The sequence below is a fragment of the Columba livia genome, chromosome 10 (assembly GCF_036013475.1).
Source record: "Columba livia isolate bColLiv1 breed racing homer chromosome 10, bColLiv1.pat.W.v2, whole genome shotgun sequence".
Classification (NCBI taxonomy): Eukaryota; Metazoa; Chordata; class Aves; order Columbiformes; family Columbidae; genus Columba; species Columba livia.
Window position 1 is genome coordinate 2,705,402 of NC_088611.1, and position 27,201 is coordinate 2,732,602.

At 42.7% G+C, this 27,201-nt stretch overlaps 1 protein-coding gene across 21 annotated transcripts; it reads right to left on the bottom strand.

Annotated features, from left to right (window-relative positions):
• Positions 1 to 65: 65 nt before the first annotated feature.
• PTPDC1 (protein tyrosine phosphatase domain containing 1) lies at positions 66 to 26,800 on the bottom strand. 21 transcript variants are annotated; one of them, XM_065074922.1, is made up of 13 exons: positions 26,059 to 26,105; positions 25,350 to 25,437; positions 23,422 to 23,478; positions 13,610 to 13,702; positions 10,788 to 10,899; positions 10,071 to 10,242; positions 9,207 to 9,287; positions 8,868 to 8,986; positions 8,131 to 8,268; positions 6,255 to 7,462; positions 5,501 to 5,686; positions 1,765 to 1,875; positions 66 to 969 (listed from the first exon to the last, which is right to left on the bottom strand). In XM_065074922.1, exons 5-13 carry the CDS (start codon positions 10,846 to 10,848, stop codon positions 853 to 855), a joined length of 2,193 nt encoding a protein of 730 aa, XP_064930994.1. In that variant the 5' UTR covers positions 10,849 to 10,899; positions 13,610 to 13,702; positions 23,422 to 23,478; positions 25,350 to 25,437; positions 26,059 to 26,105; the 3' UTR covers positions 66 to 852. The 21 variants fall into 21 exon arrangements, 19 of the variants coding, with proteins under 19 accessions (XP_064930994.1, XP_064930990.1, XP_064930987.1 ...); XM_065074918.1 differs by having other exon boundaries at positions 10,788 to 10,944; XM_065074915.1 differs by lacking the exon at positions 25,350 to 25,437 and having other exon boundaries at positions 10,788 to 10,944; positions 26,059 to 26,128.
• Positions 26,801 to 27,201: the final 401 nt, after the last annotated feature.

Here is a 27,201-nt window from a genome sequence, read left to right on the forward strand (position 1 = left end):
TTTTTCAGTATTATTATTTTACAGCTATTTATGCAAGTTTTCACTGAACATAAGTACAGACAGAATTATAACCTCATTAAGTTTTAATAATTATTTTCTCTCTTCAAGTAAGATAAGTTTAGTTAATAAGATAAAACTTTACCCTTATTCAAAGCACTTTAAAAGCCACGATCAATTTTCGGTTAAAAACACTTTAAAGCTTCCTTAAACAAAAAAATATAAAATAAGGCATTGATAAGTTAATACTCAATACACTTCATGTATTTCTCTACTGCAACATCTTTTAGAAACATGTTGGTGACAATTATTTAAGAGATCTAAAGCAAAAAATTATCTGTTGACAACAGTAGACCTCAAGATCCGTCATTCATTATTACTCTTAGTCTTATTTTAAAATTTCTAAAAGGAAAAGGAGTTTAATAAGTTCAGTCAATATTTATTTTCTACAAAGTAAAATCAATTAACATTAATGTAAACACACTTAATACACAAGTATTAACACAGTCCCTTAAACCTTTGTGTACCATGGCACTGAACTTATGGCAATCGTGTCACTTGGAAATAATGTTGCTAAATTAATAAGTACATTTGAAAACAAGAGAAGAGTTCACCAAATAAAAGCGTAGTACCTGAAACCAAATGCTACAGTACGGTCACACAGGAGCTGTTTTTAGAACTGTGTAGATAAACCAACTCTCACTACAACTCCACCTAAAAAAGTAAAATGCTTTGTTAATAACTACTGTTACTTAACGTTAGGTAAGTCACGCCAGACAGCACAAAATACAGTAGCTGGAAAATGCAAAGTGATTTGGTAGGCCCGTCTAATTCTTCAGCACAGCTGTGCAGAAATCAAGCGGGACTCTCTGTTCCTTTGTCGCGCCTTTTCCTTTTTTCTTCCAGTGTTTGTTTAAATACTTTTTTCAGGGTATTGTAAACATACGGTCCATTATCAGAATCAAAGCTTGTCTAATAAAAGGGAGAAATTGAAAATTAGTTGTTACATGGACATCATACGGTGAAATGCAAAGTAGACCGACATTTTTTTAAAAATCAGTTTTAAGATGTATCAAAGAATGTGTTTCGTGATGGAGCACTTAACACTAACTATTTCAATTTTACATGGACCAAACATCAAAAAATAGGAGAAATGTCATGATTGTTTTAATAGATGACCCAGCTGTAGATTTACAGGAAATTCAGAGGTAATATGACAAACATTCTGCGCAAATAATTTCACCTTCTGAGCCTGAGAAGCAAACAGCTCTGAGCTGAGCAATAGTAAGCGTAACCTGTCACTGTTATTAAATTGTTCCAAAAGCAGAAGTTATTTATCCATATCCTATATTAAGAGCCCAAAACACAAGTGAATTGCAACATCATTTTAGAAAACTATTTAATCTGTCGGAAAAACTCCAACTAGTACAGAATCTGCCAAAGCCTTCGGTAAACTACTCCCAGTGATTGATGATTCTCAACAACTGAAAATTATCTTCTCCCCAATTTGAAGAAGTCCATGGCTTGGCAGTGATCCAGAAAGAGATAAATGAGACTAAAAGACCAAGGCTGTAGCGACAGAATTTAATTCTATCAAGAATATTTCCTATCTGACTATTATAACATGTAAACTCTGAAGTTGATAAGCACAAGCACTCTACGTGTGAAGCAATTACCGTCACTTCTGCCACAGAGGCCTGCTCTGTTGATTCACCCTTCATGATTTAAAACAAATAAATACGATGCCACGGACAAATGGTTACTCGCCTTAGTGAAAGCTCTAATAGCACGAGCAAGTAAGGCCTCCTCCACATCAGCTGGTAGCATTTGCAAGTTCACCACACAGTGTAAAATACAAAGGATGGTCTGACACTGCTCCTGGTGGGCAAGAGGAACAGCAGCTCATTAGAAGAAATATTTGCAAGAAAAACACTTAACTTTGAGTTTTTCCTACTTGCTGTTTCAACATAAGACTGTGCCCCCTCCTGTATTGAAACCTTCGGGTGTAGGAGTTGGGGAGGGAATTTTCACAAGCCTAAAGAGCCTCTATATAATTATTTCAGTCATGATGGGAGAAACTCTTCTCTTGTTGCGTACCACAAGCTGTTCCGGAAATTTCTAGGAGGTCGGGCACGCATCTGAAACTTATTTTTCAAAGTCCCCTACAGCAACAGCAGCATTTATAAGAACTGGCATAGAAAGAGCGAGATTTGATCTTTTCAGTCCAAAATTTGATCTTTTCAGTCCTTAACTAACATAGGATGATCTGCATCTCTCTCTGTCCTACCAAGTCTCCTTCACCATTACAGGAAGCTCGCAGAAAGACACCTGGGCTGTGCTAGCGAGGATGCACGAAAGGGGCAAAAGTACCTTTGTGGCTGCTCGTTCCCATCCCTTTTCCAGGGCAGACAGATCTCCGCACTGGCAGGTCACTTAATGGTGAAAATTAAATTAAAACTTGAGGGATTTCTGCAAAGAGCAGCTAAATATGCACCAGCACACCCAGGGGACTGACTGGCTGGAGAGCAGATTAGCAGGAAGGAACGCGGGTGTTCCAGCTGAACGTGAGCTGCACGGGCTCTTGCGGTGAAGGCAGCTTAAGGGCATCTTGGGCTGTGTGAGGCAGTTGCCAGCAGGTCGATGGAGGTGACACATCTGGAATGCTGGCGCCAGCTCTGGGCTCCTTGCTACAAGGACATTGACACACTAGAACTAGTCCAGCGAGGTGCCACAAAGGTGATTAAGGGACTGGAGCATCTGTCACACAAGAAACCTGTTTGGAGCAGGGTGGTTGGACTAGAAGACAACCAGAAGCCAACTCAACTGTTCTGTGACTCTGATATCACAGTATCACAGTATGCTTGGGATTGGAAGGGACCTGGAAAGCTCATCCAGTGCAATCCCCCCGTGGAGCAGGAACACCCAGATGAGGTTACACAGGAAGGTGTCCAGGCGGGTTGGAATGTCTGCACAGAAGGAGACTCCACAACCCCCCTGGGCAGCCTGGGCCAGGCTCTGCCACCCTCACTGAGAAGAAGTTTCCTCTCAAATTTAAGTGGAACCTCTTGTGTTCCAGCGATAAAATTAACATTTTAAATAAAACTCCCTGTAATTATTATTCCTTTCCTATTTGTTTATAACAGGTGTCAAGCAATTATTTTTTTATTTAATACAAACAGAGAGTTACAACTCTGACAGAGTTGAAGATGCTTCAGGAAGAAACATGATGTTTTTAGATGAACTTGGGCATTCTGAGTGTCCTGTCATGAAGATGGGGACTGCACAGAAAGTTCTGACCACCTGATTAGAAGCTGTATTCTTGGATATCCAGAAGTTGTTAAAAGGGACCCTATTCATAAATATTTCAGAAACAAAGAATCCCTGAAAAATTAGGAGATGAATTTGTGTAATTAAGAGATCAAGAATAGAGAATTTTCTTTTTTCATTTACCTCACATCTAGTCCTTTGGGGAAAGCACAATTAAATAGTTTGGATCAGAAGTACCTGTTTTTTCCCAGAATTAAAGAACCATAGAATCACAGAACAGTTTGGGTTGGAAGGAACCTTAAAGCCCTTCTAGTTCCAACCCTCTGCCATGGGCAGGGACACCTTCCACTACACCTGGTCTTGAACCCTTCCAGGGACAGGACATCCACAGCTGCTCTGGGCAACCTGTTCCAGGGCCTCACTGCCCTCACAGTGAAGAATTTCTTCCTTACATCTTATCTAAATTTCCCCTCTTTCCATTTAAAGCATTTATCCCTTGTTCTGTCACTCCGTGCCCATGTCCCTCTCCAGTTTTCTTGTGGGTCCCCTTTAGGCACTGGAGGCTGCTCCAAGCTCTCCCTGGAGCCTTCCCTTCTCCAGGCTGAACAACTCCAACTCCCTCGGCCTGTCTCCATAGCAGAGGTGCTCTAGGCCTCGCATCATCTTCATGGCCTCCTCTGGACCCTGTCCAACAGGTCAGTGCTCTTCTTATGTTGGGGGCTCCAGAGCTGGATGCAGCTGGACACCGTCGGCTTTCTGGGCTGCAGGTGCACACAGCCAGGTCACATTAAGCTTGTTGTCAACCAACACCCCCAAGTCCTTCTCCTCAGGGCTGCTCTCAATCCATTCTCTGCCAAGCCTGTATTTGTGCTTGGAATTGCCCCGACCCAGGTGCAGGACCTTGCACTTGGCCTTGTTGAACCTCATGAGGTTCACACGGGCCCTCCTCTCCAGCCTGACAAGGTCCCTCTGGATGGGTCCCTTCCCTCCAGCATGCTGACCACACCACTCAGCTTGGTGTCATCAGCAAACTTGCTGAGGGTTCACTGTCCTTGTCATAGAATCATAGAATCATATCGGTTGGAAGAGACCCTCAGGATCATCGGGTCCAACCATAACCCAACTCTAGCACTAACCCATGTCCCTAAGAACCTCATCTAAATGCCTTTTCAACCCCTCCAGGGCTGGTGACTCCAGCACTGCCCTGGGCAGCCTGTTCCAATGCCCCACAGCCCTTTGGGGAAGAAATTGTTCCCCACATCCAACCTCAACCTCCCCTGGGCAACTTGAGGCCGTTTCCTCTTGTCCTATCACTTGCTGCTTGGGGGAAGAGACCAACACCCTCTGTGCTCCAAGCTCCTTTCAGGCAGTTCAGAGATCAGAAGGTCTCCCCTCAGCTCCTCTTCTCCAGCTGAACCCCCCAGGTCCCGCAACTGCTCCCATCACACTTGTGCTCCAGCCCCTCAGCAGCTTCATCACCTCCTCTGCACTCTTTCTAGTACCTCAGTGTCACCAATAATGATGTTAAACAGTGCCCATCCCAATATCAACCCCTGAGGAACACCACCCATCACTGATCTCCACTGGGACATCAAGCCATTGACCTCAACTCTTTAAGTGCGACCATCCAGCCAATTCTTTACCCACTGAGTGGCCCATCCATCAAATCCATGTCTCTCCAATTTAGAGACAAAGATGTTGAATGCTTTGCAGAGGGATTTCAGAATACAGAAGGCCTGACTTATGTAAAGGAATCTGGCCTGGCTTCTGAATACTCAAAGTGGCAAATTCTTCCTATTCCTTGCCCTAGCTCTTCCAAAGCTGATGGATTTGCACAGCAAGTGATGTTTGCACAGAAAATCTGACAAGCCTTAAGCACAGCTGCCAGATGTGACAGTAACGAAAGTCACACATCAACTCACAGAGAAAATGCTTCTCATCTTTGCCTCTGGATCTCAAACTGCAGAATTTGCAGGGAAATATGCTGAATTTGAGCTTCTGCTGAATACTGTGCAAAGACGGTATCTGGTATTTTTCTGATAATATTCATCATTATAATATTGATTACAACTCACACTTCAATATCAAAACAATCTTCATTTTGATCTTTAAAGAGATGAAAGTTGCCTTCTAAAAGTGCAATTCTCTTGCCTAAAGGCCATAAATAAATAGTTTGACACAAATTAACAAAATATACTTGGCAGTTAAAGAATAAACTGACATATATAGTATCTACCTTTCTCAGTAAGTAAAGTGCATCCTGTGATTCCGTGCAGTTTTTTGCCAGCATGTCAACATCATCTGCGGATATAATAGGTTCTTTCAGCTGCTCTATCCAGGACCACATCAAGTTACAGAGGATAAAAGGATCTCTCTCGGTACAGATTTTATCCCAAGCTCCATCTCGAGAGTTCAGTTCTTTCTTAAAAAAAACAAAACAAAACTGAAAATGCATCATCTATTTACTTTTGCTAACATTCCCTTTGATTACAGCAGTACTTGGCTGCTTATGTTCCAACAGAAAAAGACTTCAGAGTTACAAGAGATTATTTCTAGGTTTTTTCCAAAGTGTTAATACTAATCAGCAGTAATACAAGCAATTATTTTAAACAGAAGGATAACAGTGAAGCTCAGAACCTCTCAATTATCTACTAGAATACATCAAGCAGCTTTAGATTCCAACTTCAAAGCAAACATTGCTGGGAGGATCTGGTTTTGAGAATAAGCAGTTAAGTTTCTAGTAAAATGAATGAACACAACCAGAAAAGAAAAGTTCTAACTTCCTGCTAGAGACCAAAATTTGTAGGTGCATTTTGCTTGCATTTGAAAGAACTGGCCCATAACTGACAAATAAAATAATATCCTGAAATAGAGTATAAACCCATGTCCCAATGTGTCATTTAAAGCACACGGCGGCATTTTTGCCATTTTAGGAATTAATCTAGGTGAAATATGCAAAGCCCATAACACTGAATAGAGTTCAAAATTACCTGCCACATTTCTACCTTCTGCTTCACTTCATCCTCTTCCAGAAATTCATTTATGTCTGCAAGTGCTTTTGCTGCCAAAACTCTTCGGGCTTCCAAACTCAATTCTGATTGCAGAACAATGTGTGGAATTGTCTCTGACACATCTTTGCTACCTTGGCTTTCATATCCAATGGAAAAGTTCACTTTAGAAGAAGAAGAAGAATCAGAGTCCTCAGAGACATAGACTCTTCTGCTATACATGTTAGCCTTGCGGTCTTTTCTATGACCAGTCTCATTGGTAAAACTATGCCTTGGCGTTCCAGGTTCCCTGGTATTGTGGAGAGACGCTAGACCTGAAGAAAAGGTTCTACTGCGTTGTACTTCTTTGATGGAGTTCCTTCTGTTATAAAGTGAGGATCCATCTTTTTGTCCATCCAAACTAAATTTACCTTGACTCCAGAACACACACGTATTACGCACTAACGCTTCTTTGTTTAAATCCAGCTGCGGCTTTTGTTCGCTAGTGGCAGAACATTCCTCACCACTATTCTGCTTAAGTTTGTTGCACAGCAATATCTGAGCAGGTACTGTCCATGCGGTTTCTCCTTGTTCTAAGAGAAACTCAGTTCTCCTTAAATCTGACTCACTGTAGCTTAGACGCCTTCTCAGATGGGTAAGAGGCTGAAGACATTCAGCATTCCTTTTTTTCCAGAGAGGATCGCATTCATGTCCCAGGGAGAAAAGAGAATCCTGCGTCTCAAAAGTGGAGGAGTGGGTGTGGGAGAACTCCGAGGTGTCACTGTCCTGCCTCGCCAGCTCTCTATCGAGCTGTGTGGACACCAACTGAGAAACGGTCTTTTCGATTTCAGCCGAGAGATCTGGGATATCCAACAATTCCGCCTCGATCACTTGTCTGTTTTCAGCCAGGTCCAGCAACAATTTGCAAACGAGGTGAACGAGTTTTGGCACGTGTTTGAGATGCCTGCTCTCGTAGCCGTGGAGCAGGTGTCTCTGACGGGTCAGGTACTGGGACAGCGTCACCGTGTGCGCCTTGGGCTCGCAGCACGCAAATACGTTCCTCAGAGGAACCAAAAACTGGGTGAACTCCCTGATGCACAACAACTGCCCTCTAGTCTGAATAGAATTAGGCCTTTTTGCTCTGACAAAAAGAATTGCTTGATCAGCACTCATTCTTGTTGCAAAAACTAAGTAGCAAGCTATTAGAACACCTGGAAAATATTAAAACAAGCATTAGTCGAAGAACTATCTGCCTAAAACAAATAGGCGGTGGAGCTATGGGATAAAAATATAGGGAAAGATCCAGGCCTTATAGGGGTATCACATGATGCTGTTAGGTAGGTACAGTTGCATTTCTGGACCACAAAATGGTCCAACCTGTTCTCTCTACACTCCATGGAGAGCTGGTTCCTGACCGCAGCATCTCGAGGAGTTCCACCATTTGTGACCGCAGGAGCGATGGTGGCTTCTCCAGCAAGGACACTGGCACACGGGGACAGAAGTAAATGAAACTGTAGCCGCTGCACCAAATCCACCTGATCTGACAATGCCTGGCAGGTTTGTAAATAAGCGATAAATACTGGAAAATGAAAGTGTACCGGGTTTGTTTTTGCCAGCTCTTCCACTTGAATGTAACAGGGAATTATTATAAAGATTCAAAAATTCTCTAACCTTACAGGTTACTGTTTCTAATACACTAAAACCGATCCCCTCCTGCCATTCAAATAACTTTCACAAATCCATTTAGCATTTTTAACCATTTTATAGATGTACATCTTGCAATGGTATAGAACCTAAACAAACGATCGATAGTGTGTAACCAGAGATTGTTTTGCATTTGTAGAAAACCATTCTGCTGATCTCGCAGTCGAGCACGTACCTGTCCGACCAAGTCCTGCATGGCAATGGACGGCGACCCTCCCTTCCTGCAGTGCGAAAGCCATGACTTTCACCATATCAAGTATGGTAGTGAGAGACGCCACCCCGTAGTCCTTCCATCCAAAGTTATAAAAATAAACTGAAATAAAAGGGGAGAGAGTTATTTTCTGCCACACTGAATGTGAAATTTTCAGTCCTATATGCAGAAGAGAGATGACTAATAATAAATGATAGTACTAAAATTGCTTAATGGATCTTGGAATCTGACTACATATTGTTTGCAAGGGACTATTTTTCCCATTTCAGAGTACGCTTGCTACTGAACTTTGATAAATACATGAAGGTAGCAAAGATTTGTCAAACTAAAGTTCAGCTAGAATGTAGAAGGTGTAGCTAAACTGAGTGATTCATACAAAAATTACTGAGCTATATATAGGTAGAGGGTAATTTCTTTTTCCTTTTAGAAATAAAAGCACTTCTTCAGTCAAAAGCTGTTTCTTACAGAGAGGCGCTTTTTCTCATCTCACCATAATATAAAAATGCTGTCAATACATGAGCCCTCAAATGAAATAACCTTTTACAGTCTAGATAAGAAAACATGAATTGTACCAGAATTTGAAGCGTCCTTCGCGTTTTATATATTTCTTATATAACTGCTTTTAACACACAGAAGTCAAGTGAAAATGTCTTTAAGTGCCAAAATCAATAATTAAGGAGGAACAGCAGGAGTGAACTTACTTCCAGCCTCCATGAAAGCTTCAGGAAGGTACGTGAAGCCGCTTTCTTGCTCCAGCGGATTCCCACAGCTCGCGTGCTCCCCAGGACGCTGAAGGTTAATTATGGTTTTTATGTCACATCTTAGGGAAGGAATAGATGAGTCAAAGTATTATATTCAGCCAAGATCTAATTATCCCATATTTTCTGAAACGCATTTATTCTTAGTGGAGAATAAATCTTTACCTGTACATTATTAAAACTAAAGGATCTTTATCAACAATCCAAATCAATGCTGAAAAATAAAATGGATCAAGAATTACCTTAGTAATACCTACAACATATAATGATTAAATTGGTTACCTTTCAAACTGTTCAATAATGTTGTATTTTTCAATTAATTCTGTTGAGGGTCGAGCCATAGCCAGTATGTTATCTGTTATCCTGAGAAATTAGAAAAGCAAATAATAACGCTGTTGTTAATATTTTCATGGATATGAACCTAGCAAAATAAGACCATGTTATTTTCAAGAAAGATAATTTCTGATTAACTAGAAATGATTTTTCAACAAATTGTACTATCATATATCGCTACTAATAAATCCGGTTAAGCTGATGCAGATATGTCATATCCAAAGACCATTACTGGAAAGGTTCAAAGGCCAGGTCAATGAACATATTAAAAACATTCACTTGAATAGAAATCTGGACTCAGATCCCTGTTTGGCCCGGTAATGCTTCTGAATAGCATTTGCCACTACAAGAAAATCAGTAAATATGCATTTCATGTGAATATTACTGTATATGAATATGCTTTTGATTGCGTACCTTACACTATTTCACCTTCACTAAGTTATTTTACTTTTAAATTCTATTATGAACACATTTTAATTGACACCTATTTTAACCTTAGCAAGAACTGTCTAGAACCCACAAAAAGTTGTTTGTAATTCACGAGAGAGAGATATTTATCCTTTTGGATGTGAACCAGACTTAAAAACCAAATAACAAGCAAACAGAATTCTCTCCTAAAATTTAGTGGGCTGTGTACAATGGCTATTATAGTTTGCTGCTAAGCTGTAACTCTGAATCAAACAATTATATTTTATACTTGACTCAGAGGTAGGCGATTCAAAAAGAAAAGCTCGTTATTTTACTTTGACTTCTCTCTTGAGATAAATACAACCGTTGCAGCTACATTTCGTGAGCGCGAATGCTGCTGCTTACCAGGAGGAGTAGAGCCCTTTGATGGCTTGCTCCTGGTCGCTCCAGCGCGCCGGGTTCTCGTACTTGCACGCCCGCCCGCCGCAGGCCATGGAGCACTGCATGTGGCCGGGGATGACGTGGCGCAGCCGCTCCCCCACCTTCGTGTATTTTGCCGTCGGACGCCTTGAACCTCCTAGAAAACAGGCAAGAAAACACAGATTCAGTAAGAAATTCATCTCCACCTTAAAAGTATCCGTTTGACCTTAAATCCATGAAGCTGCAAACAGCACAAATATGTGGAATATATACGGAAGGCTCGTTTTCCAATACAGACTTGAAGAAAGGATTCTAAGGGAGAAAAAATGTATTGCTGCAGAGGTTGTTTTTTCTCACTGTAACCTGGGGATTTCTGATGAAGCGAGAGGTGTGTGATAACAACAACAACAAAGTCACAATCCTCTTCCACCTGAAATCAAATATATATTAGCCATTTACTTGGTGTATGTGTGAATGTGTGCTTCTATTTTATCTGTCCTTTATAACTGAGCTGTTAGAGTGAAAAGCGTGTATTTATCCCCAAATAAGGAATCAGTGAGCAAAATACAAAATACAGGAAAAAAAAATAAACCCAGTATTTTATGCATATATACAAAATATAGTTAACAGAACATAAGTATATTGATTAAACATCAATAAAATATCCAGAACTGCCAACAGCTTTAAGGAAAAGTACTTTACTTTTTTTATCAGGAAAAGTTGCATCCAGCTCCTCGGGGCTCAGCGACGATACCGCCACCATAACGCGGTGAGTCGACGACGAGAGCACCTCCACAGCCGAGCTCCGGCGCCTCTGCAGGATGCGGAGAAGCGGATCGGAGGAAGAATGTCTCCGACCCTGGAAAAAGTTGCTAAAAATGCTCACTGCCGAGCGCCGGCGGGGAGAGCCCTGCATGGCTGAGCAGCCCCGCGAGCGGCCGGGACGGGCGCCGCGGACGCGCTGCCGGCACGGCCAAGTTGCTCAGCGCGGAGTCGCGGCGAGCGCATCCTCCCGCGCATCCCTCAGCGATGCTGTCGCCATAGAAACGCGCGGGGAAGGCGCTGCCACCAGCCGTCTCCCCTGTGTGGGACAAACTGTGCCCGCTGCTGGATGCGAATAGTTGCGGTTCAAGTAGATAATTTGGAAAATGGAGAGGGAACGGCCCGAGCGGTTCCCGTAAACAATGTGAGTATTTAGGCGGCCGTCAATAAGGTGCATTCAGAACTCGCGCAGATGCAAAACACGAGAGTCAAAAGAACAATCAAAATGTAGCTGGAGGCTCTGCTTCCTGAGAAATCTCTAAGTCAGAACATTATACTCCCCCACCTCTCAGTTTAACATTCCACAACCACCTCTCCTCCTCCACTTAGTTGCTCCAAAATGCATCATTAGCTCTATAATGATTGGGATTAGTGTGTTCCTGCTGCAAGGGTTCAGTACATGATGAATTGCAGACTGTTCGCTCTGGACCATTCATATCTTCCAACAAAACACAATTTGTTATTCAAAACAAAAGGCCTGTTTTTTTTTCAGGGTGCAGCTTTTTTATTAAGCAAAGCTGTTAGCCCTACAGACTGAGATAAAGCAGATTACGGGGAGGAGAAGATGTATCAGTTGAGTGCTTTAGGCTTTTGAAGGTAGATATTAGGTGGCAAATTGCCTCCCACTTTGCTCCCAGTGCGCTAAGGGGAATGAGCTGGCCAAAAAGCTTGCAACGCTCTCAAAAGCATAAAAATATCATGCAACTGTGTGGAGAACAGACTATAGCAATGCTCAAAAAACTTGGTCATCCCACTGTCTGTGCATTAGACTGCATGTTAAAAAGAGAGAAACTTGGGATATTAAAAAGCCTCACCATGGGTTTGTTCAATAAGCAAATTAATCCCATTGCATTTTCCTATGGATACCATCGTCAGTCTGTGTCTGATGTTTCTTTTTGTACTACAAAAACAGCAACTCTTACAGAGAAACTTGCACAAGAAAAAGTGGTCTTCTGATAAGAATTCATCAGGCAAAAATCTATTGTTACTTCTAGCTACTGAATAGGAACTGAGTGACTGAATTTTGAATCCTGCAGCCCAGGTCCTAAGGAGCTATGGGAAGGTTTGCTGTGGGTACCAGGCCTGAAACATCAGTAGTGATGTCATATGAGAAAATGTTAAAGCTGATTAAGTCTATCAGAGAGCAGTGTAGGGGAAAGGGACCTGGGGGTCCTGGGGACAGCAGGGTGACCATGAGCCAGCACTGGGCCCTTGTGGCCAGGAAGCCAATGGTACCTGGGGTGGGTTAGAAGGGGGTGGTCAGTAGGTCAGAGAGGTTCTCCTGCCCCTCTTCTCTGCCCTGGGGAGACCACACCTGGAATATTGTGTCCAGTTGTGGCCCCTCAGTTCCAGCAGGACAGGGAACTGCTGGAGAGAGTCCAGCGCAGCCACCAAGATGCTGAAGGGAGTGGAGCATCTCCCGTGTGAGGAAAGGCTGAGGGAGCTGGGGCTCTGGAGCTGGACAAGAGGAGACTGAGGGGGGACTCATTCCTGGGGATCAATATGGAAAGGGGGAGTGTCAGGAGGATGGAGCCAGGCTCTTCTGGGTGACAACGAGTGACAGGACAAGGGGCAATGGGAGCAAACTGGAACACAGGAGGTTCCACTTAAATTTGAGAAGAAACTTGTTCCTGGTGAGGGTGGCAGAGCCTGGCCCAGGCTGCCCAGGGAGGTTGTGGAGTCTCCTTCTGTGCAGACATTCCAACCCGCCTGGACACCTTCCTGTGTAACCTCATCTGGGTGTTCCTGCTCCATGGGGGGATTGCACTGGGTGAGCTTTACAGGGCCCTTCCCATCCCTGACATTCTGGGATTCTGTGATTCTCTCAGATGTTGTCTCAAGACTCTGACTGTTCCAATTCAACAATAAAGCTGATATCAAGAGGTGAGGAAATATTTAAATGTGTATTTTAGGGGTTGGGTGGAAGAGAAAGGAAGGAGATGGAAAAAGGCTATTTCAAGTGCTACCTATACCCAGCAAATATGAAAAATGTTTTCTAATTAATTACATTGCTTTCTTATATTTAATTATTTTTCCCTTTATTTTCCCATAAACTCTTCTTCATTATATAACAAATTATAGTGGAGCCAGAAATGACCAAAATAAAATGCTGCACACCATCATTTTCCTATTGAATCTAGCAAGATTTGCAAGTACTCAGCCAAAATAGTAAGAAAGAATTACATCCTATAGGGGTTTAAATACTGTATTAGAAAGGGGAGTTTGTTGAAAGCGTGCGTGTTCAGAGAGCTAGGCAGCTTCTGAACACCAAAATCACATCGTTTCTTCAGCTAAGGGCACTGACAATAGGAAAATTACAGAAAATCTCAACATATTAATGCATTGTGCAGCTTGGTTTTGTTATAGACATTTTATAACTGGGGTTAATATTTCTGGGGTTTTTAATTTCCTATGGAAAACATTTTTTCCCAGATTTTCTCTAAGCACTTTTTATGAATGGTGTATCTGAGAAAAATTATTACCTGAACTCATATTTGCAAGATACAGACTGCTCTCCAGCAACGAAGAATACGGCAGTTCATTCTGCAGCAAAACTCCTGCAGCCATTGCAGTACCTGTTGGAACAGTAATATGTTCACTGAAAAGCTACAACAGAAGCTCAAAAATGCAAAATAAAGCTGAATACCTGGCTATAGAGTTGTCAAAGGCTCGAGATTTGGGCAGTTGGACATGGACTGTACTTTCTTTTTGCTGTGCAATCATCTTAAAATTCAGCAGCTTCACTGCTTGTTCTAGCAATTTAAAAGTTTAGTCGATTGTGTGTTTCTGGCTCTAGAGTTCGGCTGATTATGTGCTTTATAACTATGTGTTTCATATGGGCAGGAATCACTCAACTAAAAGCATTTCATGTACTGCCGTCTTGATCTTCTCCAGTCCTTAAAAGTATAAACGTACGACATCTCGAACCCAAATCTTGCAAGAGGCAGTTGCAGCAAAGCTAATAATATCACGACAGCACAATTCCCAGATCATGCCATTTATAATTTCAGTCGATACTTGCCAAACAGATTATCCACAAGTTACACGCTTTCTCTGCTCTCTTCCCTCCATTCTTTGCTTTTAGCCTGTTGGTAAGTTTGAAGTCGTGTATATGAAGATTGTCCTCTAGCAAGAAAACTGAACACAAAAGTCTGTCTATGCAGAAAAAGGGTTCTTCTCATGCTTTACTATAATTTCTGATATAAGGTAAGTCCTGTTCTGAAGACCTAAAAAGCTAAAGGAAAGCTGTGAATGTGAACCTATTCATCAGTCCCTGTGATATTTAAATAAACCATTTACAAGGATCTTGAGTGGAAATTCTTACCCGGCATATATCACTGTTTTTCTTATCTATACAAGAAAATAGTTACAAGTATAACAAAAGAGCTTTTTTTCCCACCAAACTAAATATGTCTCTGCTGCACGTCTAACTGCTGAAACTTTTCTAAACAGACAAACCTTAGGTCCCAAATTCTGCAAAACCAGTATCAGGATTCAGCAGCATAAATAGTGTTTGAAAAGACAGATGTGCTAAAAAAAACCCCACAAAAACAGGCATGGTAAGGATGAGGTGGTACAACCGTCCCGTGCTGGGTTGAAGTGTGGTGTTAACTGCTTGCTGTTCATTGTCCACCTTTATAATTACGCATAATTGTTTTTAAAATAGGTATTTAAATAGGCTCAAATAGAATTTCATCCGTTCAGATATTACATTATCTATCACATACTCGCTTAAATTGAGATTATTCTTCCGACAACGCTAGTGGAGTTTATTCTGCATCAGAGCTGCCTAGTGCAGCTCTGGCCTTTTCAAGGTGCTTTAAGGTGGGAACAATGTAGTGGGAATAATGTAATCATAGTAATAAGAATATGAATTAAAATGCATCTTAATAATGATTAAAGGGTATTTGGAGCGTTTTCTACTCAGCTACTTGACCATCTGACTCTGCAGATTTAAAAGTCAATTCCTTAATAAATAGACAGGAATACATGTATATTATTGCAAGCTCCAAAATGTCTATTTTTTTTTTTTTCATTGGACTTTGAAATCAGTAAGGGAAATAACTTTATTTCATCCCCAGGAATTCTTTTTAGAGTTAATAGAGTTGAATTAACAAAAATTGTTGGTTTCTATTTCTCAGAAAGTTATTCCAAAAACACCTGAATAATTTGCCCAGGTAACATACAAACACTTGAAAAAAACACCTCATAATAGGGGCAGCAGAATCATCACCACTAGGGCTACTGAGCTTTCCTATTACCTTGTAGTCAAGTGTTAGAAAAAATGAAATGAAATATATATACATATATATATATATATATTTATTTAAACCAGAATTCGAGCTGACAGGGATTCTTAACTACAAAGGGAAGAGATAGATGTTAATGCAGAAGATAATATACCTACAGTATCACAAAACACTAAAATACTGGCAACATTGTTTTGAATGGCAGAGGTGGACAATGTGTTTATTTGCTGTGTGACAAATTAGACCTCTCTTAATTTGATTTCGGAAGACACACCAAATCCATATTTCCTGTTCTGCACAACCAGGCAGTTCCAACTGACTTCAACATTTTGGCTGTGTAGCTTTCAGTTTGCTGCATTCACTTCTGACAGGTGTTTTAAATTCCAATGTGAGCAATTCCCTTATATTTATTTCCAAAAAAAGAGGTGAGATGCTGGAAATAAATAACTTTACAGTATTACACTGCCTCAAACAGCTGTAAAATGATGTAATTAGGGTTCAGGCAGCACTATTTCAGTGTTGATGTTACTAGAGAGGGGCACTCCATTCCTGCATAGATAAAAAGTGGTTAAAGCATATATAGTGCTTGGGTAAGAGAAACAACTCTCTCCTGATTCTTCTTTGTACGATATATTCTTAGTTTTTAAAAGGTGCTCTTCAGCATTTTGTTCATTACATGAACACTTGAGGGAAAAACCAAGCCTGGCGAGTTATCTCGGGTCACGTTCCTTACCAGCTGTTGGAATCAGGTGCCCTGTGGGAACCGTGACCCTGCTTAACCAGATCCGCTCCCTTATCTGGGGCTGCATTTCTATTGCCATGACAGCAAAGACGCTGGTCTTCTAATCCCCGTTGCCCAACTGCAGAAGTGGAACAGTGTCTCAGGTGATGCTCTATCTCCTGTTCTGTCACAGGAAGCAACGTTGCTAAGCGTGGGCAAACAACGCAGCTAATGGAACCACAATGTAGTGAAAATAATGCCCCCGATGCTGGCGGGCAGGAGGAAATGGCAGCAGCACATCGCCCAAGGAAACAAGGCTCTCTCGAAATCATGATGCACCATGTCAAGCACTAAGGGGGATACTTCAGGAGGTCCCCTCCAGGTATGGATGTTGTACTTGTTTTGATGTCTGCATGTATTTTTGAGGTGTGTGGGGGGGTCCACTTTTGAGCATACCGATTCTAACAGAAAGGATATAGCATTTTTTGTTGCCTGTTGCTTGCACCATTCATTCACTTCTTGTATTTCGTAACATGAGAGCAGCCACGGAACTGCTGGAGAGAGTCCAGCGCAGCCACCAAGATGCTGCAGGGAGTGGAGCATCTCCCGTGTGAGGAAAGGCTGAGGGAGCTGGGGCTCTGGAGCTGGACAAGAGGACACTGAGGGGGGACTCATTCATGGGGATCAATATGGAAAGGGGGAGTGTCAGGAGGATGGAGCCAGGCTCTTCTGGTGACAACCAGTGACAGGACAAGGGACAATGGGTGCAAACTGGAACACAGGAGGTTCCACTGGTGAGGGTGGCAGAGCCTGGCCCAGGCTGCCCAGGGAGGTTGTGGAGTCTCCTTCTGTGCAGACATTCCAACCCGCCTGGACACCTTCCTGTGTAACCTCATCTGGGTGTTCCTGCTCCATGGGGGGATTGCACTGGATGGGCTTTCCAGGGCCCTTCCCACCCCTGACATTCTGGGATTCACACATGCAGAGAGGTGGTTTTCTTGCAGAGGAACGGCATGGGCACGCTGCGCTGGCAGGTGAGATCTGCTTCCACTTTCAGGCGTCAAGCAGCCTCTTGTCCACCTCCATTTCCTCCAGAATAAAATCACTTCTCTTTGTGACAGGGTGAGCAGCAAACTGCCACGCAGCATGTGGGACAACTGGGAGATCAGGGACCCATGAGGAAAGAGGTTCTGCAACTATTAATAACTGCTGGGCAGGCTGACTAAGAGCATCCTGGCCCCTGTCTTAGTGGTTCACAGGCATGGGCTGCAGCGTGGAGGCAGCAAACGAGCCGTGGGGTTACAAAATTAGCGTCACTCTGCCTCATGACAAGGAAGATTCCTTTCTAGTCCTTCAGGATCTGGAAATCAGTGGCTTCCAGTCACTGGGCTGAATTTTTGCTCCAGAATGAAATGCGAGAAAGGAGCAATGTCTAATGTTTTAGCAGCCAGAAAACAATGATAGAGCAAAAAAGTGATGAGACGAGAAGATGGTGGTCTCACTCTGCCTTAGCAATTAAGATGGTTATTTAACAGATGCAATTACTATCTTTTACTGCAGGACATGTTTTCAAAACAGAGAGAAGAGCTTGTTTTCCAGACTGGAATGATTCCAGCTGGGGCAGTTGAGCTGCTGGCACGAACACTAATCCCTTTGTAAAGCTCCCACTGCATTTCTGTGCAACTATCTATGAGCAGCAAGGTCCCATCTCTCCAATTCATGTGGATTTGCTAACTGAGAATACAACAGCAGACCGCGCATTTCGAAAGATTTTGTTTGCATATTAACGTATTAACATGAAAAAATCTTCGATAAGCTTTCAATCGTAAAATATCAGTGCATAAGAAAAGCTATTTTAAACCTCAAATATATTCATACAACAGGCAGGTGCTGATGCTTATGCCTGTCACATAAAATGAGGAAGGGTGTTTTCACTATTATGTTGTCTTCTAAAGCGAGTTGTTCGCTCCCTGTTGCAAACATGTAACTCAATACCAGCAGCCAAATTTTTAAAGGAAGCCGGTGGAGCACAGACACAGGTAAGGGCTGTGTTAGCTCGGTACCGAAGCACTCAGGTAACACCGCTAAAATTCCCTCCGTGGCCTGATTCTACAGGTACTTATCTTCCTGAGCAGCTTTGCATTTGTGAGCCATCCCAAGAAGTCAACAGGGCACTGGGCTAAACAGAAGATCTGACAGGACAAAGTATCATTGCCAAAATGCAAAGTTCGGCAAACTGCGCTAATTAAGATGTTTTAGATTTATTATAACTAAAGACAACTTAGATAACTAAGACCAAGCCAAAAGATGATAGTGTAAGGAGGACTGTTTCTATTTAATGAAGTGGCTAAGAGCTACTACTTGGTCCCTAAATTGAGGCTTTAAATATGATGTTTTAATATTGGCAGATCATGAGACTTTTAAATAGAAAAATCTTCTAAATTTGCTGAGACACAATTAGTCACTTCTCCAGGAAGCACTGGTAAATGAAACCATGTTTTAAATTACAACAGACTATCTAAATTTAACAGTGTCAGAAATAACTAAGCACTTACTGCTAAAATTTTGTAGCTGATTTTTGTTAAACTTACTATGAATGAAACAAAATGCAAAGTTTGTTGTTCTAAGGTACAGATCAGTAAAACAAGTTCACTGATAGTAGATATTTCACAAATACTTGAGCTACAATTAACCAAAGGCTAGAAGGCGGTTTCAGCGTTGAGCGCACGTTTCGGCAGGCACACACATCAATTCCCTGGGCTTATTTCAAATGGGAAATGTTCACTACCTATGAGCAAACTCCAAAAAAACAAAACACATTGATACAGGACAAAGAGAAGACTTTACACACCAGAACAATAGTACAGCTATTGTACAACTCCACTGGGACCACAAGCAGAACTGATTTCTTATTTCTATATGTGTTCTTTCCCCTTTGGGAAAAAAGGCCTCACCATCCGTTTTACTAAAAGCTGAATGTCATTTAATCATTAAGTGTTATATTTACAAAGGGCTGTAACTACTTTCACGTACAAAAGAGACAAAAGAATATAATTCATTAGATGATTATGTAGGTGTCGGTCTGGTGATTCACTATTTGCTACTCATATTTTTTTTACAGAAAGAGCAAGAAACTGCAAGCTAAACTGATGGACAGGTCTATAAATTGACTTGATTCATGTTATTTAAGTCACATCAGCCTTCTGTGATAGTGTTAATGCAATAGTTATCAAAAGTTATTTTAAACTATCTAGAGCAGGCTGGAAGCCAGTAATTACTATCGATAATTGTAAAGGAGATGGTGTAAAATGAATATATTAACTGTTCTACAAACAAGGCTGGTGACTCAGATACTCTTGATCATGAATATCATGTTTACTAAGAGACTATCAGACTTGTAAGGCTGACTACATACAGAAGAATGAACATCGTCACTAATGCATTTTAACAGCATTCAGAAGCGGAAAAGTTTTAAAAATTAACCCCGCAAATTAGAGGAATTATTTTTAAATCTCAAATAGTCAGAGCATAATAAATGCACATGAGTTTTCACAGAGTTTCAAATAATTTCAACTGAACACCTTACCTGTTGCCCTGCAAAAAGAATGCATGATCGCTGACCCCTTCATTGTTGCGGTACCAACCACAAGAAAAACGTTGTTGGCAATTCACATTTTACAGTAGCGAGGCTGAATGATGCTGCCACGGTATTTCCTGAAGTTAATTGGATTGGGGATGGTAATCTGGGAGGAGCCAGCAACTATCTTTTCTTATCCTAAAGCTGTACGAGGAGTGCCCTACGGACCACGCAGATTATCATCCTGTAAACTGCTTCTGTATCTGCCCCGATTTTAAAGGGATTGAGGCAAACAGGCCACACCAACCCTAAGTTTTAATAACCGAATCTTCCATCTCTTTTTTTTTTCTGCTCACGTCATTTTCCTTTTATCAACAACAAGTAAATATCTGTATCACAGAATCCCAGAATGTGAGGGGTGGGAAGGGCCCTGGAAAGCCCATCCAGTGCAATCCCCCCATGGAGCAGGAACACCCAGATGAGGTTACACAGGAAGGTGTCCAGGCGGGTTGGAATGTCTGCACAGAAGGAGACTCCACAACCTCCCTGGGCAGCCTGGGCCAGGCTCTGCCACCCTCACCACAAACAAGTTTCTTCTCATCTTTCAGTGGAACCTCCTGTGTTCCAGTTTGTACCCATTGCCCCTTGTCCTGTCACTGGTTGTCACCCAGAAGAGCCTGGCTCCATCCTCCTGACACTCCCCCTTTCCATACTGATCCCCAGGAATGAGTCACCCCTCAGTCTCCTCTTGTCCAGCTCCAGAGCCCCAGCTCCCTCAGCCTTTCCTCACACGGGAGATGCTCCACTCCCTTCAGCATCTTGGTGGCTGCGCTGGACTCTCTCCAGCAGTTCCCTGTCCTGCTGGAACTGAGGGGCCACAGCTGGACACAATATTCCAGGTGTGGTCTCCCCAGGGCAGAGCAGAGGGGCAGGAGAACCTCTCTGACCTACTGACCACCCCCTTCTAACCCACCCCAGGTACCATTGGCCTTCCTGGCCACAAGGGCCCAGTGCTGGCTCATGGTCACCCTGCTGTCCCCAGGACCCCCAGGTCCCTTTCCCCTACACTGCTCTCTAATAGGTCATTCCCCAACTTACACTGGAACCTGGGGTTGTTCCTGCCCAGATTCAAGACTCTACACTTGCCCTTGTTATATTTCATTAAATGTATTTCATTATATGTATGCATCTGCATGCATCCAAGAACTAAGCACACAGCTGAGAAGATTGTGAAGTTACATTAATAACAGCTAAACTGATCCATTCATGTTGAAATGTCATGAAAAGATCCTCAATGAACGTTTCACTGTTACCTGTGGTTACAACCTGAACAAAATTTATTATTTCCCACCTAACAAAGACCAGAATGTCACTATTTACATTGAGTATACATTAACTGCATTAAAAGTATCTCAAAAATGTAACAAAAGTTCATCTGAATGTAAAGGATGCAAAGATTTTGTTGATTTGACTAAATACTAGCTAAAAGTAAGTAATTAAACAAGCTAAATGAAATAGGATGCAATATCAATGTCAACCACTAAATATTAAAAAAAAGAAGTTTTCATCTATTTCCATTGCATGTCTTATGAAAAATCATAGTACTAATTAAGTGCTGCTCACTACTCATCATTAAAAATGCCTCACAATTATTTAGAAACAAAATATTTGTGTAAGCTTCTGTGGACGGGATGTGTGTATTACTTAACCAAGCAAGGACAGCAACCCAAGGCTGATGCCAACAACCTTATTAATTCCAAACCCATCATCTTAATTTTTGCTAATAGAGATGGAGCATACAATACGACTAAATGGTTTTGTTAATTTTCAGAAATATTTCTGCAGTCATATTTCACTGGTTTTTGCGGTATACAGCTCATGAAAATCAGAAGGAAGAATATGACTACTATAGAAAATTAATTTACTGAGCACAGAGGCAAATTACCAAGGTAGACCTTAAAATTACACGTCTAGTTTCTTACTAATCTTGCGAAGACAAAAAACCTCACGTGCATGAATTAAACTGCACCCAGTCATTTTAGTATACAGCACACATCATTTAGGGATGTGCAAAACATCCTTAAATAAAAATGGGGCTTCGAAAGATTTGTACTCAATTTTGGAAAACACACTAAGGTACCTTAGTACTTAAAAATCTGAGCAGATTGTGGAGCCTAAAATACTACGTTGTACATTCTTGGGTTTGTCACATAGTCATTATAGAAGTGGCTCTAGAAACTAGAGTGTAAGAATGATCAATAAATGGACACATTTTTCAAGTGTCAGCACACAAAAAATGGTTCAACAAATGGAGCATCTGGTAAAATGTTTTGTAGGAGGAACTGGAGGAAGTTAGCATTTTTTTTTTAGTTGACTAGAGAACAAAGAACAGCTTTGGATAATTAAGAAATATTAATTAAATTCTTAATATTAGCATACTTATTCAGGGGAAAGTTTTAAATGCTCGTATTTGAGCAGCAGTCACTGACATACTTCAGTCTTTATTGTCATATGGATAATATAATAACACTATTCGCCTATTTGATTCTGGAAGGGGGGTAATTCGTGGGTGGTTTGGATTCTCGGTGCAACAGCGTGTTGCTTTGCTCTATGAATTCGTAGCTGTTAGAGGTTTGCCGGGTTGCTCCTCATATCTGTTCCTACGTTTGTACCCACTGGTATTAACAGCAGTTTATTCAGCTGAAGAACTGTTTTATTCTAGTGATCCGCAAAGTTCAGCTAGTTCCAGGAATCGGTGCCAAACATGTTTGTTGGAACAGGCTGTGTCATCATATTTTGTCAAGACAAGGCTTTGTGTGAATGGAGGATGATTTTTTGGGGGAGTGAACCATTAGGTTGAAATAATTTGCCATTTCCAAGGAAAGAATACAAAGAGTAGGTGGGATGCTAGTGACTAAACTAATAATCTTTATCTCTCTAGGCCTGGCATTTTCCTACTAACACAAAATGAAGAATCCCAAATCCTTTGGAAAATTCTGTTGAACTATGCCATTTAAAGACACTAACAAGCTTTTTAGGTAAGTAGAACAGGATCACTCGGCTCCTGGCAGCTTATTTCTCCTGGGCTGCACGGGATGCCTCACAGCGACTTTACACAGACGCAGCAAATCCACCTGTCCTGTGACCTCAGCTACTAATTTAGGCAGAGAGAAAACTGGCCATAGTGTCTCATAATGAGCTGGACGCAATTAAAACCTTTGACTGTTGCTTAGACTGTATTGTTCGCATTGATACACAGACAAAATCAAAACATCAAATTATCCTAAAACTTAAAGTTGACTAAAACCTGATTTACTTTAGGGTTCATTTTAGGTTAGTACAAACCATATATTTAGATTCCTAGCTCGCTTTGGACATTTCCAGCTTCACCTTTCGTTTTTTGCTCCTCTAGTCTGGATAATGAAAATCAATGGATGTTGCCTTATTTTCAGCTTGTGTAGAAACACTGCAGAGGATGCTTAAGTTCTGTGCAATTTTAAAACTGTATGAAATGTTATTAAATACTTTTTTCTAAGTTTGCTTTCAGATTTGTGTATATCTCTATATATATTTCTGTTCCTTAAGCGCAATGCATCTCACTGCACATCAATCAGGAAAGCAGGGTCAAAGCCTATCTTTGGTAGACCCTGACTACACCAGCAGTGTTATAGTTGTAAGATAAATATACATGTTTAAATAAATAATACATGTTTAAATGCTTAATGAGAACCCAGAGCAGCAGCTCACCTGTGATCCCTGTCCTCCATCATCTGTCTGAGAGCTCCTCTTTCTCTCTTTGTTGCACTGCTAGTTAAAATTACCAATAATGGACAAAATGGAAAGGTAGTGAAACGTTAGACAGAGGCAGCATAGTAATAAAAATATTTCAATTCAAAAGACAGGCCTAAAACTGAATAATTGTATCAAGTATTAATGACTGGCCATTCAATGGACTTGCAACGCAAAAGGTGACGACGAGCCAAGGAAAATAGTCTAGAACCTCTCTAAAATGAAAGAAAAATCACGAGTTAAACTAGATACACATATAAAAAAGGAAACAGATGTGGCACAGAGCCATAGCAATCTTGCTCTGATTTGTGAGCGAGCTCGTTTCCTAAATATATGATTATGGCAGCATCCATGTGGCTGCAAAGCCCTTGTCCAGTAACCATCTACTATTCTTGGTAGCTCAGTCTTTGAAATAGCTGGCAAACATCAGGTTGTTGAAAAAACAGAGAAATTAGGAAGAAATCCTTCTTTCATAAATTTTACAACTCCCGCAGAGCTACCATATATTAAGCCAGTTTGTGGTGACTGTTGCAAAAGCACCACTTAATGTACCCAGAATTTCTAAGAAACGTGGGACCTGCCGTGGGTGTGCGGAACAGTTGTCGACTTTATGCACAATTAAACTTAACTGTTCTAAAATGGCAGACTAGGTAAAGAGGGAATGTTAAGAAAATTAGGTAGACCTAAAGTAGTCGGTCTTTTTAGGCATTTTATCATTTGTTTTTTGCTAGGGAACAAAATGGTCAAGCTCTGTAACACAGGGAATTGTTTGAGTGAAGAGCCAAAGGGGTCAAAGGAACTTAATATAGGTGGCCAGAGAGCAAGGGCTGCAGATGGCTGTAACTCCATCGCACTCCTGTGATAGGATTAAGTCCAGGAAATACTCCAGAGTAGAGAGAAAAATGAGGAAATAAGTGTATTTTTACATGTTTTTCTAATTTACAACATAAACAAGCTACCCAAAATCATCCTTCCTCGGACAGATGGAAATTCAGCGAACTGTTTCAAACTAGGCACGTGGTCTTTAACTATACGTGGCTGCAATAGGAAAGGACTGAGTTTGTTTTGAAATAATGTACTTGTTTTAAGGGGTAACAGGTATTAATTACCCCGTACAGGTGAACTGGCTGAGCAAGAGCCGCTCTGGGCAGCTTCTGCAGCACGGCAGGAAAATATCCAGAGAAGTGGGAATATATAGCCAGAAACTGGGAATACATTTACCCGCTAGTACTAAAAGATACAAGCAATCTCGTACTTTATCTGAGCACTTGCAATCCATACTTTTTGTATATTATTTGCAACACAATCCTTCCCAGTGGCCAGCTTCATCCAGGTCAGATTTCAGCACTTCTACTCATGACTCCTCTCTTTTGTAGTTTTACCACTATTATTAAAAATTACTCATAATGGTATCATAGGTTTTACAATTAAGTAAAGCATTTACTCAAACACATGGAAGAAACACTATCCAGATCAGCTCACGCTGCCACCCAATCACTCACACAATGAGAGAGGATTACACCGCTAATTATATCTCTCTGATGATATTCTCACAGTATGTGGCCCTGAAGACCATTTCCCTAGCCTATTTTGTCTTTCTTGTATTACACATAAACTATTGATTAAAAAAAAAAGGATACAGAGAAATGCTTTCAAGCAATACATAATTGTAGATGCTGAAATTTATTTTGTACGTATTCTTTTGGGATTAATTACTCTACAGATGTGGTGCTCAGTTTTACTAATAGAGGCATAGATCAACTGAAAACATGGCTCTGAGAAAAGCAAAGCAAGGGAGCTGTGCAAAAGCACTTAAATCCAGATTACTAATATATCAGCTAAGCCCTTCTTTTTCTTAATGTAGTGAGGAGTGCAGTTACACCTACACTGAAAAAGTACTGTCCTGCGTTTGGATTGAAGAATATTCCATGTGCATGCCTGTCTTCTGGACTCCAAAGGGGGCTGCCTGAGCATCTGAGGGTGATGAAGCGATGATGGAGGTCGGGTGTAACTGCTGAGAACGTAACACTGCGCAGGGGGTGCCCGTTTCCATGGCGGCTATCAGGGCCCGGGCTCCCTGCCCTCGTTCCCTGGCAGACCCAGGCCTTGCTGCAGGTTAAATCCCGCAGGATTACTGAGCAAAGCCCGATTACCCGCCCCTGCCCGGGGTTCCACAGCTGCGGCCGGTCACCCCGCGGGGTGTGTGTGGGTGTCCGGCTCCTAACAGGGGCCTCTGCTCGGGGTGGCCCCACGGGAGAACTTGGTCACTGGCTAAAGGCAACTGTTTTGTCTTTCCGCCCCGTGCCGAGCGCAGCGCAGCCGCTCACCTCAGCCGGGGGGCAGGGCGCGCTCCCCGTGGCCGCGGCAGCGCCCGAGCCGCCGGGCGGGCAGCGGGGCAGGAGCCCTCGGGGCGCCGGCGGAAGGAAATGGCCGCGGCCTCCGCCGCCGGGCGTGCCGCGCTGCCATGGCGACGGGGGCGGGCCCCGGGGGACGGCGGGAGCGGGGCGAGCCCGCCGGGCCGGGAGAGAAGGGGCTGAGCGGGACGGTGTCCCTGCCGGCGGGGCCGCAGGGGCGCGGGGAGGGCGCCGGACCCACCTGGCTCCCGCCGCGTCCGGCCGCCGCTCCGCTGCCGGCGTGGGGAGGGCGGTGCCGGCGGAGAGCGCATGCGCGGCTGCGGGGGGAGCGGGCCGAGCGGGCCGAGGGGCGGCGCGGCCGGTGTCTGCTGCGCACCCGTGAGTGCTCGTCCCTCCGTCTCACCTGGAGCATCCGCTGTGTGCAGGGCTGGGGACACAGGAGAAAAGGAGATAAAGCTGCTGGAGAGTGTCCAGAGGAGGCCATGAAGTTGGTGAAGGTTTGGAGGGGAAGCCGTGTGAGCAGCGGCTGCAGTCCCTGGGTTTGTTCAGCTGGAGCAGAGCAGACTGAGGGCAGAGCTCATGGGCTGCAGGTTCCTCAGCAGGAGCAGGAGGGGCAGGCTGAGCTCTTCTCTTCTCTGTGACAGTGACAGAGCCCAGGGAACGGCAGGAACATGTGCCAGGGGAGGGGCAGCTGGACATGAGGAAAAGGTTCTTCACCAGAGGTGCTGGACACTGAACAGGCTCCCAGGGAGGTGTCACGGCCCCAACCTGACAGTGTTCACAAGAGACTGGACAACGTCCTCAGACACACGGGGTGACCTGTGGGGTGTCCTGTGCAGGGACAGGAGCTGGACTCCATCATCCTGGTGGGTCCTTCCAACTCAGGACATTCTATCATTCTATGATTCCCTTCTTATATCCCTATTTTTTTGTCTCTCCTTCTGTGAGTAGTATAATAACATAAGGCTTACAACCCCACGTGTGCCACAAAACTCTCATGTTAATCCTTTTGCTGTTAAGCTGTTCACCAATTAGGCTTAAATAATATAAATCTTTCTGCTGCCAAATCATCTGCTAATTGGGCCAAGCTGTGAAATAAAAGGTGGTGTTTTTCTTGTTTACTGACCTTCAGTATTGTATATACTGTTCTCTGTATATACTGGGTCCCTTCCAACTCAGGACATTCTATGATTGTAGGAGAAATGGCTGAGGAGCAGCTGGTACCCCTCTTATCACAGTGTGCCGCCTCCTGGGCGCTGCAGCGTGACCGCGCAGAATCAAAGGTGACTCTATGTTCATTTTCTTCCCGATCAGAGATGTGCAAGGGGCTGATATCCCCTCAGCCGCCTCTGCCAGGGCCGGGAGCCGGGGCTCTGGCCTCTCG

Bases quoted from the DNA above. Each gene is read 5' to 3' on its own strand.
- PTPDC1 (XM_065074906.1), bottom strand. From the start codon at position 11,001: ATGCAGGGCTCTCCCCGCCGGCGCTCGGCAGTGAGCATTTTTAGCAAC. The intron at 10,243-10,787 runs GTAAAGTACTTT...CCTGTTTTCTAG, and splicing joins AACTTTTCCTGATAAAAAAA to GAGGTTCAAGGCGTCCGACG. The intron at 7,463-8,130 runs GTACGTGCTCGA...AATATTTTCCAG, and splicing joins TGCAGGACTTGGTCGGACAG to GTGTTCTAATAGCTTGCTAC.